The sequence below is a fragment of the Kryptolebias marmoratus genome, linkage group LG21 (assembly GCF_001649575.2).
Source record: "Kryptolebias marmoratus isolate JLee-2015 linkage group LG21, ASM164957v2, whole genome shotgun sequence".
In the NCBI taxonomy this organism is placed as follows: Eukaryota; Metazoa; Chordata; class Actinopteri; order Cyprinodontiformes; family Rivulidae; genus Kryptolebias; species Kryptolebias marmoratus.
Window position 1 is genome coordinate 21,002,387 of NC_051450.1, and position 15,677 is coordinate 21,018,063.

Below are 15,677 nucleotides of genomic sequence, written 5' to 3' on the forward strand. Positions count from 1 at the left end.
AGAGGAGGCGATCTATGTCAACACTGTGATGGAGACTCAGGCATCCTGAGACACAAGGAGACGAGGAAGATGTGAAGTTTTTATTTTTATTGCTTCTTTTTTCTGATCACCAGATTGGACTGTGAGTGCTGGGATGGTGGATGGTTTCTTGCCTGAGCTCTCCCCTTATTTTGGGTTATTAGTTAGTTCTTTTTCTCTTGTTTTGTAACTTGAAACAACAAAAAACAAGGTTTGACAAAAAAAAGTTAAAAACGTTTAAAAAATAAACATGCATTAATATGTTATTTAGTCTTAACATGTCCAACAGTAAATATTGTTTTTGTTTTTAGACTCTTGCATTCTGTCATAGTCTGTAGTTTTATACTTTTTGTGATTTTTTTGTATAGTTTTATTTCTATTTTATTGTGTCTATTTCCTTGTTCAGCTGATGTTGGTAAATTACTTGTCCATTTGAGTTTATTTCAGTGTTTATTCCCCCCCTAACTGTTCTCAGTTACATTTGTCTTGTTTATAGATCACCTCACCACTCCTTACTTTAAATTTGCTTCTTGGTTTTTGTCGTTCTGTTTTAGATTCACTGTTTTTTTCATGTCAGATGTGTTGGAAGTTCTTGTCTCCTCTGCTTGATTTTTAGTTTGTATCATATTTGGTGTCTGACTCTCTGATTCAGCAGTGCTTTGACTTGTTAAAATAAAGTTTTTAGCTCTTTTCTACCCACTTGCTGTCCTATTTATTTGTAGGTTTAAGTCCTTTTTTGATGGATCATGACACGTGATACCCAGAACCTGATTTACATCTGCTTGAGACCTGAACTCTGTATATGCACTTTTGTTTTTGCTGTCTCTAAAAAACATGATCAAATTTCAAACAATACTGCACCTATTAAATATTACTAAACATTATTTGGTAATATTAATGAAGTCTAAATTTACAAGTGGTTGAGTGTTTAAGGAAGTAAAAAATTTCAATAATAATAATAATGATCAATAAAATCATCCAGCATGAACCATTAACTGATGCATTTTTTGATTAAAGCAGCATTTCCTGCAGACATAAATCCCTATAATGAGACTAACAAGCAGGATTCAGCATCATGTGTCTGTTTTCAGATCTTTGTCATAACTTAAGAAAAGAAAAGCTGGTAAAACATCCTGACATCCCTGCACAGAGGATTGTAGAGAAGAACAGTTATGTGAAATATATTACAGATATATGAATGATAAAATAATGAGTTCCTTCACTAATGTGTGTGCACATGCAGGGTGTGGGTGCAGGGTTTGTTTTGATGCAAGGCCTTAATTAAAGGAGGTTTGGGAACCTGAGCTGCTGAATATCCAGCACTCATAAACAAGAAAGCACAGATGAAATGATGCTGTTCTGACAGAGGCTGGTCTCATTGTTTATTAGCATCTCTGATTATGATGATCCAACCACAGTGAATTTCTTTGATGGCACACACACACACTCACACACACACCCATACGCGTCTAAGTGCGTTATGGGGACTTTGGTCCCCGTAAGGACACGAGTCCCCATGACGTGACTGTGTAAACGGCTTTATGTCCCCATGCCGTCAGGAATACAAGAACACGCGCTCACACACACTCACACACACACACACACACACACACACAGACACACAATCAGGAACAGCAACTATAGACAGCTTGCATGAGAGTGGTGAGGGTGATGACTCACTGCTGAACACAGTTTAGGAGCTACAAAAAGAGAAAACAGCAGTTCAAATCCACTATATTCAATCAGATTAAACTCACCTGCAAACAGCAGGACTGAACGTTTGCAAAGATTTAGAGTCAAATCCTGCTGTTTTGTTGCAGATCATCAAAAAGCTGGGGTCGGTGCTGCACTGAAGATGCTGGGAATTGTAACACTCTTCAGTTCGTTCATCATCTTTGAGTGGAGAGACACTTTTCTGTGTTGTTCCTCTGTAGCTGTCGAAAAGTTTGTCTCTGTTACAAGTTTAATGTTTGTTAATATTCATCTGAGAACATCTGGGATTACTTTAATCTTGATTCTACATCATTTCATTCCTGACAGGCATCCTCTTAGATAAGACTGAAGCAGATTGTTGTGTAATTCTGTAAGACTGTCGTATGATCTGCTAAGGCCATCAATTGATACAGTGAGGGCGTCTGATGATCCGATAAGGCAGCTATAGGTCAGCATGTTTGTTTTGGCACAAGTTTTACACCTCATGCCCTTCCTGGAGCTTGGGACCGGCATCAGAAGTACAAAGAATGTGGCTTTCCAATGCTTGGTTTTGGGCTATAAATGTTATAATGTTTAATATTTGTTAACACTGAACACTTGTTCTTATAAAAAAAATAAAACAAAAAAGGAAAGGAAATCACTTTCCTGAGTACTTTAACCTAGCTGCTCATCCTCATTGGTTTTTATTTGTTATTGCAATATCCTGTTTTATTAGTTGAAAATTGCAGCAATATTTCATGACATTTGTTTGTGTTATAATTTTCAAAGTATTTAACACAGAGTTCAGCGTACTGAGGTAAAAAAAAATCTGAAGGATATCATGTAAATAAGAAAGTAGTTTTATTTTGAAAGTGATCTAAAGATCAGGAAAAACTACTTTTGTTTAGCCCATATCAAACAACTGTTAGTTTACTTTTTTTGTTATCTGTTAGGACCACTAGGTGTCCTCAGTACCTTCATCTTATTTCTATCCCCTCATTATTAATGTATGCTTGTAGTTTTTATAGTTCAGTTTTAAAAATCCTGTTTATGTCTCATCAGTTGTAGGTTTTAAATTTTTCATTTTTTTTCTGGATTTTTTAGCTTTACAAAAATCATAAGTCATGATTTAAAAATAAATACAATTTTGGGTTCAATTTTCTTTTCTATTTTTGATTTGAGGCAGCAGTGTCAAAACCAGTAACATATTCTGTAAATGTTAAAGGTACAAGGTTGCCTCAAAAGGTTGTGCAACAAAAATATTAAGTTTAGGGTACCATTCTAGTTGTCAAGGCCAGATTCATTAGTTTGTTTTAAATAATTCTGCACCAAAATTAAAAAGCAAAGACTGCTTTTCATTTGATGATATTTTTTAAATATAAATTACTGATGGCCTTTTTATGAGCATCCAGCTCCCTGATGTCCTGAACAGAACAACGCCTGATGCTTTATGTTAACACTTTCAAACAAATGTCCATATTCTATATTTTTGTAAACTTTAGTTCTTATTTTGTTTTGGAGAACTTGTTCTTTTGTTGACTTCCTCACTGTCATGCCAACAGTGTGCATAAATATTGACCCTGAGTCTGCAATTTGTAAATGTTTTTAATGATAAGACACTCACAGAAGATGTTGTAAAACAACTAACATCCTCTTTTATTGAATGAGGAAGAATAAAACTTCAGTTTTTAAGCTTTAGCTTTGAAACAGAGAAGTTGTTTTTTGCTCCTCTGCTCATCAGATAAAATTCACACCTCGCCTTATTTTAAACTTGTTGTTGTTTCCTGTTTTCTCTGAAGGTAATTTTAGTAAAAAAAAGGAAAAATCTGAAAAGTTTTTTGCAACCTTTTTTTGTGACATAATAACTGTTGTTTTCCTTTTCTTTCCAGTCAGAGATGAGGAGTCAGAGTCTGATGGCAGCTCTGTCTGTGCTGACAGTCAACATGTTACTGAGCCTCTTCTTCCCTCCAGGTGTTTCAGGTTTGTTCTCTTTCATTTGGAGAATCACAGGAATCATTTCTGAAAGATTTGGTCCTGATGTTGTTTAAAGGCTCCACATGTTACCTGCTGCAGCTCAGCTGGAGTTTGTGGATCATGAAGTTTCTCTGCAGGCAGATTTTCTGCACATTTTGTTCACCATCAGTCTGATTTTACAGGTGATTTGGCTGATTGTCGTGGTAAAAACCCAGCCCTTCGTATTACAGCTCCAGAGAGGATGGAAGCTCTGAGTGGATCTTGTTTGCAAATCCCCTGTAGATATGATACAACAGACCCAAGATATGACAGCAGCTAACCAATCTATGGAGTTTGGGGGAAAACTGGGTGGCTCCCTTTATACGCTGGGTCAGTTAACATCTATCCATTGAAGATCACTGGAAACCTGAAGGAGAAAGACTGCACCACTCTGTTTCCTGATTTAGACACAAGTTATGCAGACAAATACTTCTTCAGAATTGAGAACGAACCCTTCAAGGCATCAGCTTGTGCTGATTCTGTTCAAATAACAGTTAAAGGTAAGAGTTTTCTCTTCAACCCTCCACAAAGCGAGTTACAGCTTCACCAACAACCTCTGGACACAAACAGTAGAAACATTATCAGCAGTTATAATAAATAGTTTGAAAAATCTGATTTTACAGCTATACTTTTCATATTTATTCATTTTATTCTACATTAAGTAGTAAGTTTCTGTCTGGACTGAGGATTTTGTTTGGTTTTTGACAGGTAGGATTTAACGTGTCTGCTGTCTAACATGTGTTTGATGTGAAACCCCAGATTCTGCTTGGAGTCCCAGCATTAAGATCTCAGGTGGTCTGAAGGATCTGAAGGAGAAGGAGTCTGTCTCTATAACCTGCTCAGCTTGGACTCCCTGTCCACACTCACCTCCTGAACTCACCTGGAATCTCCAACAAGACTCTCAGAAAACAGAGAAGAACCCAGATGGAACCTTTACAACTAAAATCCAGGAGACCATCACTCTGTCAGACACACATGATGGATCCAACATCAGCTGTTCTGTCAGATATCCTGTGGATGGAGGGAAACGTAACGAGACAGCAGAAACAAATCTGCCTCTCAGTGTTTCCTGTAAGTGATCCTGTCGGCTCGTCATGGTTCAGCTGCTTCTGATGAATAAAGTTAATGTGTGTCCTGTTTTCCTCAGATGCTCCTAAAGACACCTCAGCATCCATCAGTCCATCAGGTTTGGTGTCAGCAGGTAGCTGGGTGGAGCTGAGCTNGTTTCTGAGGGGCAGGTTTATGGCTTCAACTTCACTGAGGGAGGAGAGTTTTACTGTGTGGCCACAAATGATCTGGGTAATCAGACATCATCAGTGATCTTTCTTTCTATTAAGGGTAAATTGTTCTCTTTTATTTCACTTATAAAATTACTATTTCAACAGAACTTCAGTTCAGATTTGACTCATCTGTAAACCTCAGGACTAAAAGTTAATCATTTTGAACTAAAACTTCCTTTATTCAGTCTGATCTGAAGATGCTGTCTTTGTTCCAGATAATCACAGGTCTGGGGTCAGTCTTTATGTTACGTTGAAGATCCTGGGAATTGTAACGCTCTGCAGTTCAGTCATCATCTTTGAGTGGTGAGACACTTTTCTATGTGCTGATACTCTTCAATGATCTCTGGTACATGTTGGTGTTTAATGTTTGTTAATATTAATCAATATAATCTCTTCTTTCAGCTGGTTTAGATCAAGATCCTCCAACAAACCAAAGGAGGTAAGCTACTGGAACTTATTGTTTTGGTTTCAAAATCATCAGACTGTCAGCAGACAAATACACCAAATACAGAAGTAATACATCATACAGACAGGTACCTACAGGGTACTAACACGGGTCATTCAGGATTATTAATTGGTATTTACTGGGTACATATGAATATATGGTAAGCACTACTTATTTAAATGGGTACATACAGATTATATACAAGGTACCTACAGGATATGTTTGAGGTATTTACAGTGTACTCATTGGCATAGTTACATGGCATATATGGGTACTAACAAGATACTTAAGGGGCTACTTACAGGGTACCTCCAAGGTTTGTGGAAGAACCAGGTTGTAATTTGTAGGGACTTGTTACCCTCTACCTACAGTGTGCTTTAAGGGTATTTACAGGGTACTTTCAGGATACTAACAGGGTACCTAGAGGTATATACAGCTGTTTGTTTGTTTTTTCCATCAGTCTGTCTGATTGGATGGAAATGAAACTCCTGTTGGAAGCTCCAGCTGAGTTTATAGTATCTGTGGGTTTTTATTGTAACTCCAGTCAGATTAAGAAGTAAAACTTGTTTATTTGTTGTTTCATGTCCTCAGGACTCAGAAGAAGCAGATTATGTCAACAGAGTGATCGAGGTTCAAGCATCTTGAGACAAAAGAAGATGAGGAAGTCCTCTGTCAGAGAGAGGATTTCTGTTTTCTGCCTGTTCTTGTGGTTATTGTGTTGCACTTCAATGTTCTGTTGATTTGTGATTTTATGTTTTATAGAGTTTTTAAGCTTGTTAACTTTACAGTCCTCACATGCAGTTTCTGTTACAACAGAAACCCCAAACTTCACTGTATTTTCCTGTTTTATTTACATGTTTTTATTGTGCAGAGTTTGTGCTTTCAGGCTACATTTAACAAGAGTATTTCTCTACGGGCTCATCTGCTGAGTGACGGTGCATTCAATGACACGTGGGAAATCCAAACTTCAAGCTTACAGCAATAAACTTTTACAAAATCCAACAAGAAGTCATTTTTATTAATTGGGATATAAATAATTCCACAAAGCCCTGGTAGAGAGCTGTTAGTTTGTTAAGTTGGGTGAACAGTTGGTGATGTTGTAACCAGAAATGTCTGAGTGGAGAGAATATTTCTCCACCCTTCGTATGTGGGGTGGAGTAATCGCTGTGACACAATATAGAGCATCAGAGCTGCGGCAGAGACTCCAGGAAAATATCACATCTGCTGCCGGACAATAAACACACCTTAGATTTAATGAAACCAACATTTTTTCACTCTTTACCAACTTTCTTTTAGTGTTGAGAAAACTGAAGAGTGGATACAAAGAACCTATTTAACTTAAAGTAAAAGAGAAAAAGTGCTAAATCTGAAAAATACTTTAAATGTGAGTAAATAAATACTGACTTAAGATTACGCTAAAAAAGATAAGTTGCTGCTCTGAAGTTGAGGTTATTGAGATAACTTCCATCTTCTCACTTCTTTCTAACAAAACCGTTCTTTTGAAAAAGCCCAACAATTAATTGTACTTTAATTTTTTTGTTTTTGCAGGTATTTATTGTTTCTAATAAAGCTCTGGTCTGCAACAGAAATATATTGAATCCTTAGTGATGTGCTTCGTCAACTCATAATTTTATATAATGATAACTAAAATAGGAAGTTGAGCTCGATTCTATTGTACACCTAAACAGGGAAGTTGGTCCTCGCTGCTAAGGCTGTTCCTGTTCTGAAGCAGGGGAACTTTCTGGTGATGGCGGCTGCAGTGGCTCTGTGTTGCAACCAAGAAAGGTCAGCAATCTGGTCACTTTTTAGATGTATACATGTATACATGATTATACATGATTGATGTTTTTACTTCTGTATCTCTATATTTGATTATGTTCTTATAATGTTTAATATGATGTTTTTATCTGTATTTGATTATGTACCTGACTGTTGTTTCTATCTTGTAAAGCACTGAATCGCCTTGTTGCCGAAAAGTCCTATATAAATAAATTTCACTTCACTTCACTTAACCTCCTGGAATATGACGTCCACATATGTGAACATCACATTTTGCTTAGCATCAAGTCCCAGTCAGCCCAAATCCCAAAGAGAAATTAAAAATCCATGCTATGCAAAAGTTCAGGCCTTAGGAGGTTAAAGGCATGAAAAGAACCACATCGTCTGCAAAAAGTGAGACCTTAAGTTTCCTAAACCAGACTCCCTCGTCTCCATGACTGAACCTTAAGATCCTACAAAGTAATTCGACAAAGTTAAAGAAAAGTGGAACAATAACAATATAATCTAAAGGAATGTTGTGTGTAATTCCAAATGCGAATAAAACACTATAATAAAAAATTTGAAGTTTATCAAAACCTCCTGTCGTGTGTTGATGGAAGATAAAAAAAAAATTGTATTTTAAATACTTCTAATTATACATATGACATAATGAGGGATGGAGCATAAAAAAATGTGACTCACTTAAAGGTTTTTTTTGTTTTGGTTTTTTTTTACACTCACAAACTCTGAAGATGTTCAGATAGTTTAATGCAAGTTTTCTGTTCACAAATCGACTTTAAATGTTCTGCAGACGAGCTCTAACAGGTGGGAATGCAGAAAAAGGGGAACATACTTTTCTTTTGCACGAAACACATTGCAGAAAGCTTCATGTGGAAATGAGTTTGCTTCCTTTAAAAGACGAGAAATGCAAATTAAGTTCCTTGTTGTGTCAGTATGTGTTTAGTGGGTGCATCGCTGCAACAATGACTTACTGCTATTTTTACACAATGTTTCCCGTAAATCTTCAAACCGACAGCACTGAGCAATCATTTTACAGGCGGTTTTGTTGGGTAATTCAGGTCAACTTTCCCTAAACTCGTTTAAAAATCCCACAGAATATAAAACAACTAATTTCAGTTCCTCTTTTTTATATTTATTACAGTTGCTAGAGTTAAAAATAAAGCATCTAAGCAAATATGACTCCCAAAGGGGGCAGCAAAAAAATGTAGATCAGGTTAATAAAACGTAAGAAGCAGTTTTATGAAGGCGAAGTAATAACTGAAAGGAATGCATATCGCCCGCTGCCTTTAATGCATTTTAGACTAAAGTAGTTCACACTGAAAGGCACAAATCTGATTGTTTGTTCCCCATATGTGACCCATAATTGTTTAGCAGGCTACTGCCTGCATTCGGTGCAACACTCATCAATGATCTTGATCACTTCTGAGCGATTGTTATAAAGGGTGACTTTTCACATTGCATTTCCTGTGCACTTCCTTTGGGTCTGTAGTTAAAACTGTTGTTAAGAGCTGATTAGAGGAGTCAGCTCAGTCATCTGCCTGCCTGTCCGCTCTCCTGTCCTAAATTCATAATCAAATTTACTGTTTACAAACTTGGTAAATCATTAATCCTTGCTCTGCTTCCTCTCACAGGCATCATATGCTCCCCTCTGCTTCCTGTTCCCCCTTTCAAAGTAAAACTAAATACAAACATGTCCTCAATTATGACACAGATGTTCATCCAATGATTATTTTCTACATGTTTAAATAAAAATCAAGCACAAACATTGTTGCTCTATATCAATAACTATCAGGAACAGAAGTAAATAACTTTGCTGAAGCATTTTCCAAACGTTTACGTCCCTTTTTTCAGTTTGTGCTTCGCCTTATGCAAGACATGACGAAAAACATTCGAATTACAGAAGTAAAAAAAGATGAAGCACATGAACAGACGTATGATTTCACAATCTGGCAATTTGGAGAAGTGCAAAAACTTCCTGTCTTTAAGGGTGCCAAGAACAACTTTATTCCAAACAGAACAGAGAAGTGCTTCAGTTGGTCTGTCGCAGCTCTGCTGAACGTTACAACTTCATTTATTTAAGCTTTATTCAGCCTCTCTTTCCGTGCAGCCATCTGGTAAGAAGTATTATTTTTCTCATTTTTGTAAAACTTTGTTTTAGCTTTGACTTGTGTGATCATGAATGAATTAAACTGTATTTTAAACTGCATTCATCAATTATTTTAATCACTTCTGAGCGAATTTAAGGCTGAGCTGAGCCACAACTTATTGTTAAGAAAGGGTGACTTTTCACATTTCATTTCCTGTGCATTTCCTTTGGGTCTGTAGTTAAAACTGTTGTTAAAAGCTGCCTGCCCTCACCTGCCTGTCCGCTCTCCTGTCCTAAATTCATAATTAAATCTACTGTTTACAAACTTACCTGGAAAATCATTAATCCTCGTTCTGCTTCCTCACACAGGCATCATATGCTCACCTCTGCTTATTACTTTTAGTATTTTTTCCTCCACAGGTGATAAGTTTATATCAGTCATGTTGGTGAAAGTTATGATAAACATCATGTCACTGAGTTTCCTCCTTACTGCAGGTAAGTTGTCTCATTTTAGTCATTTTCAGTCTGAAATATCTGTGCTGATAAAAATACTTCATAAAGAAAAAACATTTTACACTGAAGCTGTTGGCTGTACAAATAAAGAAGCAGCAAGTAACAAATGACTGCAGGAGTTAATTGTTCTGTCATTATTTCCTCATTTTATCTCAATTCTGACTCTGGTTTTACAGGCACTTCACAGGCTGGTTGTCCTAATAATATACTCCTCTTCATCACTGTTCCAAAACCCCTGGAGGCTCTGAGTGGATCTTGTTTACACGTCCCATGTAGCTTTAGAGCTAAAGATGGAGGAAACTTTGATGGTACAAAAAGTGTCTTTGGAGTGTGGCTCAAGAACGGCCAATGGGATCTAAAAAATACCGTTTTCAACAGCAGTAAATCAGTTAACATCTATCCAATGAACATCACTGGAGACCTGAAACAGAAAGACTGCAGCACTTTGTTTTTTGACCTAAACAACACTTTTACAGACAGCTACTACTTCAGATATGAGAGCGAATCCTTTAAGGCAACAGCTGCTTGTAATTCTCTTCAAATAACAGTGACAGGTGAGAGACTTTTCTGTTCATACGTTCATAAAATCATCAGTGAAAAGAAAATTAAAACATGTTAAAACTCCAGAACTAAACTTATAATAAAGAAAAAATATTGTCAACATTTGTAGGTAGCTGCTTTTAGAGTTCAGTTTATTGATTTTGGATTTAATTGAATTATTTCTGACTGATCAGTGTTCTCAGAGAGTAACTGCAGTACATGATCGTATCTAAGAACTTTGTAGCTGCTGACTTTGCTAAAAACTAAAGTTTATTAATTTATCAGAGTCCCAGACGAGGCTGTGAAGAATCTGCAGTCATTAGTGTTGATTTATTAACTGTATTGTTTACTGAATGTTAAAATATATTATGTGAAACCCCAGATTCTGCTTGGAGTCCCAGCATTAAGATCTCAGGTGGTCTGAAGGATCTGAAGGAGAAGGAGTCTGTCTCTATAACCTGCTCAGCTTGGACTCCCTGTCCACACTCACCTCCTGAACTCACCTGGAATCTCCAACAAGACTCTCAGAAAACAGAGAAGAACCCAGATGGAACCTTTACAACTAAAATCCAGGAGACCATCACTCTGTCAGACACACATGATGGATCCAACATCAGCTGTTCTGTCAGATATCCTGTGGATGGAGGGAAACGTAACGAGACAGCAGAAACAAATCTGCCTCTCAGTGTTTCCTGTAAGTGATCCTGTCGGCTCGTCATGGTTCAGCTGCTTCTGATGAATAAAGTTAATGTGTGTCCTGTTTTCCTCAGATGCTCCTAAAGACACCTCAGCATCCATCAGTCCATCAGGTTTGGTGTCACCAGGTAGCTGGGTGGAGCTGAGCTGCTCCAGCAGAGCCAAGCCTCCCGTCAGAACCTTCACCTGGTTCAGGAACACCACAGATGGACCTGTTAATGTTTCTGATGAGAAGGTTTATGTCTACAACGTCACTGAGGGAGGAGAGTTTTACTGTGTGGCCACAAATGATCTGGGTAATCAGACATCAGCAGTGATCCATCTTAAATTAGGAGGTAATTAATTTCTTGCACTCAATCTGATCAATTTAAACCTCAAATCAAATGGACCTAATGCTCTAACTCCACCACTTTTGTTGTGATTAAAAATGATTTTATTTATCTTCTTGTTGTTGAGGTTCATTAGATAAATCTCTACCCTGGGGACCAATCGTTGGAGGAATTGTTGGAGCCATTTTACTGATTCTGTTGATTTTGTGAGTATAACGAATAAATGCTGTTAACAGGATCTTTAACAATGCCTAAAGAACTATTAATACCATAACGTATTATAACCTGGTGCTTACAGGGTAGTTAATGGGTATTTACCATACAGTGACCTAGTACTTATTGGGTACATAACTGGTACTTACTGAGTACAAGCCTTGTACTTAACAGTACATGGTGCTTATTGGGTACACAGCTAGTATTTACAGAGTACCCTACAGGAACATACTTGATACTTAACTGGAATGTACCTAAATATCTACTTGATACATACCTGGTCTTATCAGGTATGTATTTTTTTTTTTTTGGTACTTATTTGATGCTTATAATATAGACTATACTGAGGTATATGTATAATATACTCATTACGCTTACTTACATGGCCTGATAAGTACCAGATACATAGCTGATAAGTACCAGGTTTGGACTGGGTAAGTGCCCTGTTGGTTTTAGATACACATTTGGTCAGTTCCAAGTACGTATCTTCATAAGTACCAAGTATATATCCGGGTAAGCATGAGGTCTGTATTTAGGCAATTACTGGACAGTTACCAGGTACATACCTGGTACTTACAGGGTACTTCCTGAGTACAAACCCTGTAAGTACCTGGTAAGTACCTGATTGTATTATGCATTGCTACTAGTTTCTTATATTGGAGTCTGATGTGCTGAAACATAAAGTAAATTTAATTTTGATTTCTTGTATTTTGCAGAATTATCGTGTGTTTGAGGCGAAGGAAGAAGAGAAGTCCATCTGTACAACAGCTGCAGGTGAGAAAATACTGAACACAGTAAAACTACAGAGTCGAGAGCTTCTTCATGACCTAAAGTGTGAAGGAACAGGGAATCTTGGAAAACATCTCCTACATTTTACTCCTGGGTTTTTACGCAAGTTTCTGTTTGTTCACAGGATCAAACCAGCAAAGAAGACGTTGTTCAAAACCCCACAAAAGAAACAGAAGCAGAAGAAATCCATTACGGAGAATTTAAGTTCTCTAATCAGGCATCTGAGCCACCCTCCACCAGCTCAAAGGAGCTGGATACCGTCTACGCCCAAGTTAAAGTGTCTGAGACCGCAAACCCTTCAACACAGACCGCTGAACGTCCAGAAGATTTCTACGCCCAAGTTAAAGTGTCTGAGACTGCAAACCCCTCAACACAGACCGCTGGACGTCCAGAAGATCTCTACGCTCAAGTGAAGAAAAATTGAGTTTTGTTTTGTTTGTACAGTTAGATATTTGCTTCATGCTTTATTATACAACATGCATTTTTTGACTATCAGAAAAGACAAGATGGAGAAAAGGGGGGAACTCTGAGTCATTCAGCTGGAGTTCAGGAAAGAACGGACAAACCTTGAGCCCCTTAGATATTACTAAAGGTAGAGATAAAGGAGGGGAAAGGGGAGGAGGGTGTGAGGATTCAACACTTCAGAATTATCAGAAGAGGTGCTTTTGTACCGTTGTGCAGGGTGTAACTAGGAGTAGATGTGGTCTAATCAACTTTTGGTGACTAAAAATGAGAAAACTTTCCACATTTGACCACAAACAGATGCTCTTGAGGTGCTTTCACCACTTGTTGAAAGTCACGACTTAAAGACATCAACAGAAACACATCGTCTGCAAAAAGTGAGACCTTTTAAGGTGCCTCAACCAGACTCCGTCGTCTCCATGCCTGAACCTTAAACCAGGATTGAAACCATTCAGGAGCCCAACCTGCACAAGGAACAAACTCCCCTTTGTGAAGGATAAAGACACAGCTCTGGTTTTGGTTATACACCCCATACTCCTTCAGCGATCCCCAAAGAATGCCTCCGCTTTCTTTAGATCCACAAAACACCTGAAAACTGGACTGTCAAACGTTAACGACCTCCTTACTAAGGGTAAAGATCTGGTCCAATGTTCCTGGACAAAAAAACACACCATTCCTCTTGAATCCAAGGTTCGGCAGTCGATCAGAACTTCCCAACAAACATCCCAGACTGAACATTACGATAGCTGGAGCACTGTCTCCAGTACGCTTTTTTTTCCAACGGCACATTCGTTATTAAGGGTCCTCCATGCGATGCTAAAGAGGCATGTTAAATGGCTTTTTGCAGCAATTCTTTTGACCAATTTTATGCAAATAAGTGAATAAAACATCTGTGACATAATGATATTATCAATGCAAGGAGGAAAACCTAACAGACAGTTTGCGCTAGTAGTTTGTTAGCCTGTTAGCCACTTTTTAAATCCCACATTTCAGCCACAGATGGTGATTTTTCTCTAATAATTTAAACATTTTTAACACATTTGAGGCAAGTTACTGAGGGGGGGAAAGAACAGAAAGTGCAGTTTTGCAAAAATATGGTGAAAAATTCAGTAAGTCACAATTACTTGTCCAACAAACTGGTCTAATTACACATACAGTTTATTAGAATGAAAATATATGATTTAATTTTGTAGATGGGATGCTAAAATTGGTATTTTCCACAGAAATCCCATGAGCTCACGTAGCTCAGTCTCTGTCTTTGTCCTAACATGTAAAACTACCAATAATTTATTACAGATTGTTCAATTTTATATTGTAATATAAGAAATTGCTTTATGTGTAGTATTTTTATAAGCATTTAATGAGTTGTGTTTTCTTTATTTAAAGCTTCAAGTATGTTTTTTGGCCCTAGATAAGTTTTATTTAGCGAGAGAAGGAGGGAGAACATTGTCCACTCCTGGCGTTCGGATGTCAATTAGCTTTTTACGCTTTTAACCCATTCAGGTTCAGACAGAAAGATAACCAACATTGGACTTCACTGTCAAATATTTGTTCATCCAGTTGAGTCTCCTTCACATCTTGAATTACCAAACTTCGAATTTGGCTTCTGTCATTTTCACTATGATCATCAGAGAAATGTAAGAATGTTTTGTTATATATAACATAACATTCGAGTGGAAGTATGTCCCAGAGATGTCTAAAAAAGGACTTTTCTGTGCCAGACAGATGAAAGACAGCTGTGTGTAAATCTGAACGCCAATAAAAGCACTTTATGAAAAAAAATCTGCCCTCCTCATTCATTTTCCAATCCGGGTTGCTCAGAAAGTTGCTCACAAACTTTTCTTATGTGTTGCCAGAAGGATAACAACAATACAACAATCATGTTTTTTAAAAGAAACGTGTTTTTATGAAGTAATGGGGGAGCAGACAACATATTTTCACCTGGTGATCATGTAATGATCAAAATATCTCCTGAACCACTGGACAGATTTTAATAAAACTCTTATATCATAATTATTATTTATAAATCTACAACTAATTAACTTTTGGACTCAGCCTGATTCAATATGGCTGTCATAGCCAACAAAAAAAAGAACTATAACTCAGACAGTTTTACCAATATTGGGCTAAACTTTGGTGTGGTAAAAGCTGAGCGTATTTAGAGAATTTAATGTTTTTATTTCAGCTCGTTATCACATAGTTAGTTTGCTGTCCGATTTTAAATACGTCAAAGCCGAAAAGGCGGAAAGATCATTAATTATATAACTTGATGAAATGGAGAAGTGAGACAACTTCTTGTGTTTAACGATGCAGAAACAGCGAGTTGACCAACTATTTCCTCACAAACAGAACAGAGAAGTGCTTCAGTTGGTTTGTTGCAGCTCCAGCTGTGGGACGGTGTGATCTGTTGGTACGGAGGACTTTTACATTTTACTGGTAAAACAATTCATTTATGTCTTTTGCTTTGCATATGTTTTTTCCTGTGCTTGAATCGGTGCTTCATGTGAATATAAATTTAATATTTCTGCATTTTGTTTCAGTTTCTGACAGTCATGTGTGTGAATATCCTGTTACTGAGTGTCCTCTTTATTTCAGGTAAGATGTCTTGTTGGAAAAAATCTTTGTAATAAAAGTTTCTTTAAATTTCCTTATTTAATTTGATTTCTGCCTCTGGTTCTACAGGCACTTCGGTTGCTTGTCCTGATGTTAATGAACTGTTCATCACTTCACCAAAAACCCTGGAGGCTCTGAGTGGATCTTGTTTACACATCCCATGTAGCTTTAGAGCTAAAAATGAAACAGATTTTGATGTTAGAAGACGT

General features: G+C 37.3%; 1 protein-coding gene, 1 long non-coding RNA gene and 1 pseudogene across 4 annotated transcripts; all 3 read left to right on the forward strand.

Moving 5' to 3' along the window:
* Positions 1–6,966, forward strand: part of LOC108228829 — an 8,292-nt pseudogene extending 1,326 nt beyond the window's left edge.
* Positions 3,584–4,036, forward strand: LOC119616641. The gene is made up of 2 exons (XR_005232610.1): positions 3,584–3,690; positions 3,867–4,036. It is a non-coding gene; the product is annotated as an uncharacterized LOC119616641 (long non-coding RNA).
* Positions 6,967–9,216: 2,250 nt separating the features above from the next.
* Positions 9,217–14,196, forward strand: LOC108228828 (sialic acid-binding Ig-like lectin 13). 3 transcript variants are annotated; one of them, XM_017404450.3, is made up of 8 exons: positions 9,217–9,341; positions 9,734–9,808; positions 10,003–10,380; positions 10,749–11,060; positions 11,137–11,397; positions 11,519–11,597; positions 12,321–12,378; positions 12,518–14,196. In XM_017404450.3, the coding sequence occupies exons 2-8, from the start codon at positions 9,754–9,756 to the stop codon at positions 12,815–12,817; spliced, it is 1,443 nt and encodes a 480-aa protein (XP_017259939.1). In that variant the 5' UTR covers positions 9,217–9,341; positions 9,734–9,753; the 3' UTR covers positions 12,818–14,196. The 3 variants fall into 3 exon arrangements, with proteins under 3 accessions (XP_017259939.1, XP_017259940.1, XP_037829210.1); XM_017404451.3 differs by having other exon boundaries at positions 9,226–9,341; positions 9,683–9,808; XM_037973282.1 differs by having other exon boundaries at positions 9,241–9,808.
* The last annotated feature ends 1,481 nt before the right edge of the window (positions 14,197–15,677 follow it).

Bases quoted from the DNA above. Each gene is read 5' to 3' on its own strand.
- LOC108228828 (XM_017404450.3), top strand. From the start codon at position 9,754: ATGTTGGTGAAAGTTATGATAAACATCATGTCACTGAGTTTCCTCCTT. The intron at 10,381-10,748 runs GTGAGAGACTTT...GTGAAACCCCAG, and splicing joins TCTTCAAATAACAGTGACAG to ATTCTGCTTGGAGTCCCAGC. The intron at 11,598-12,320 runs GTGAGTATAACG...TGTATTTTGCAG, and splicing joins TTACTGATTCTGTTGATTTT to AATTATCGTGTGTTTGAGGC.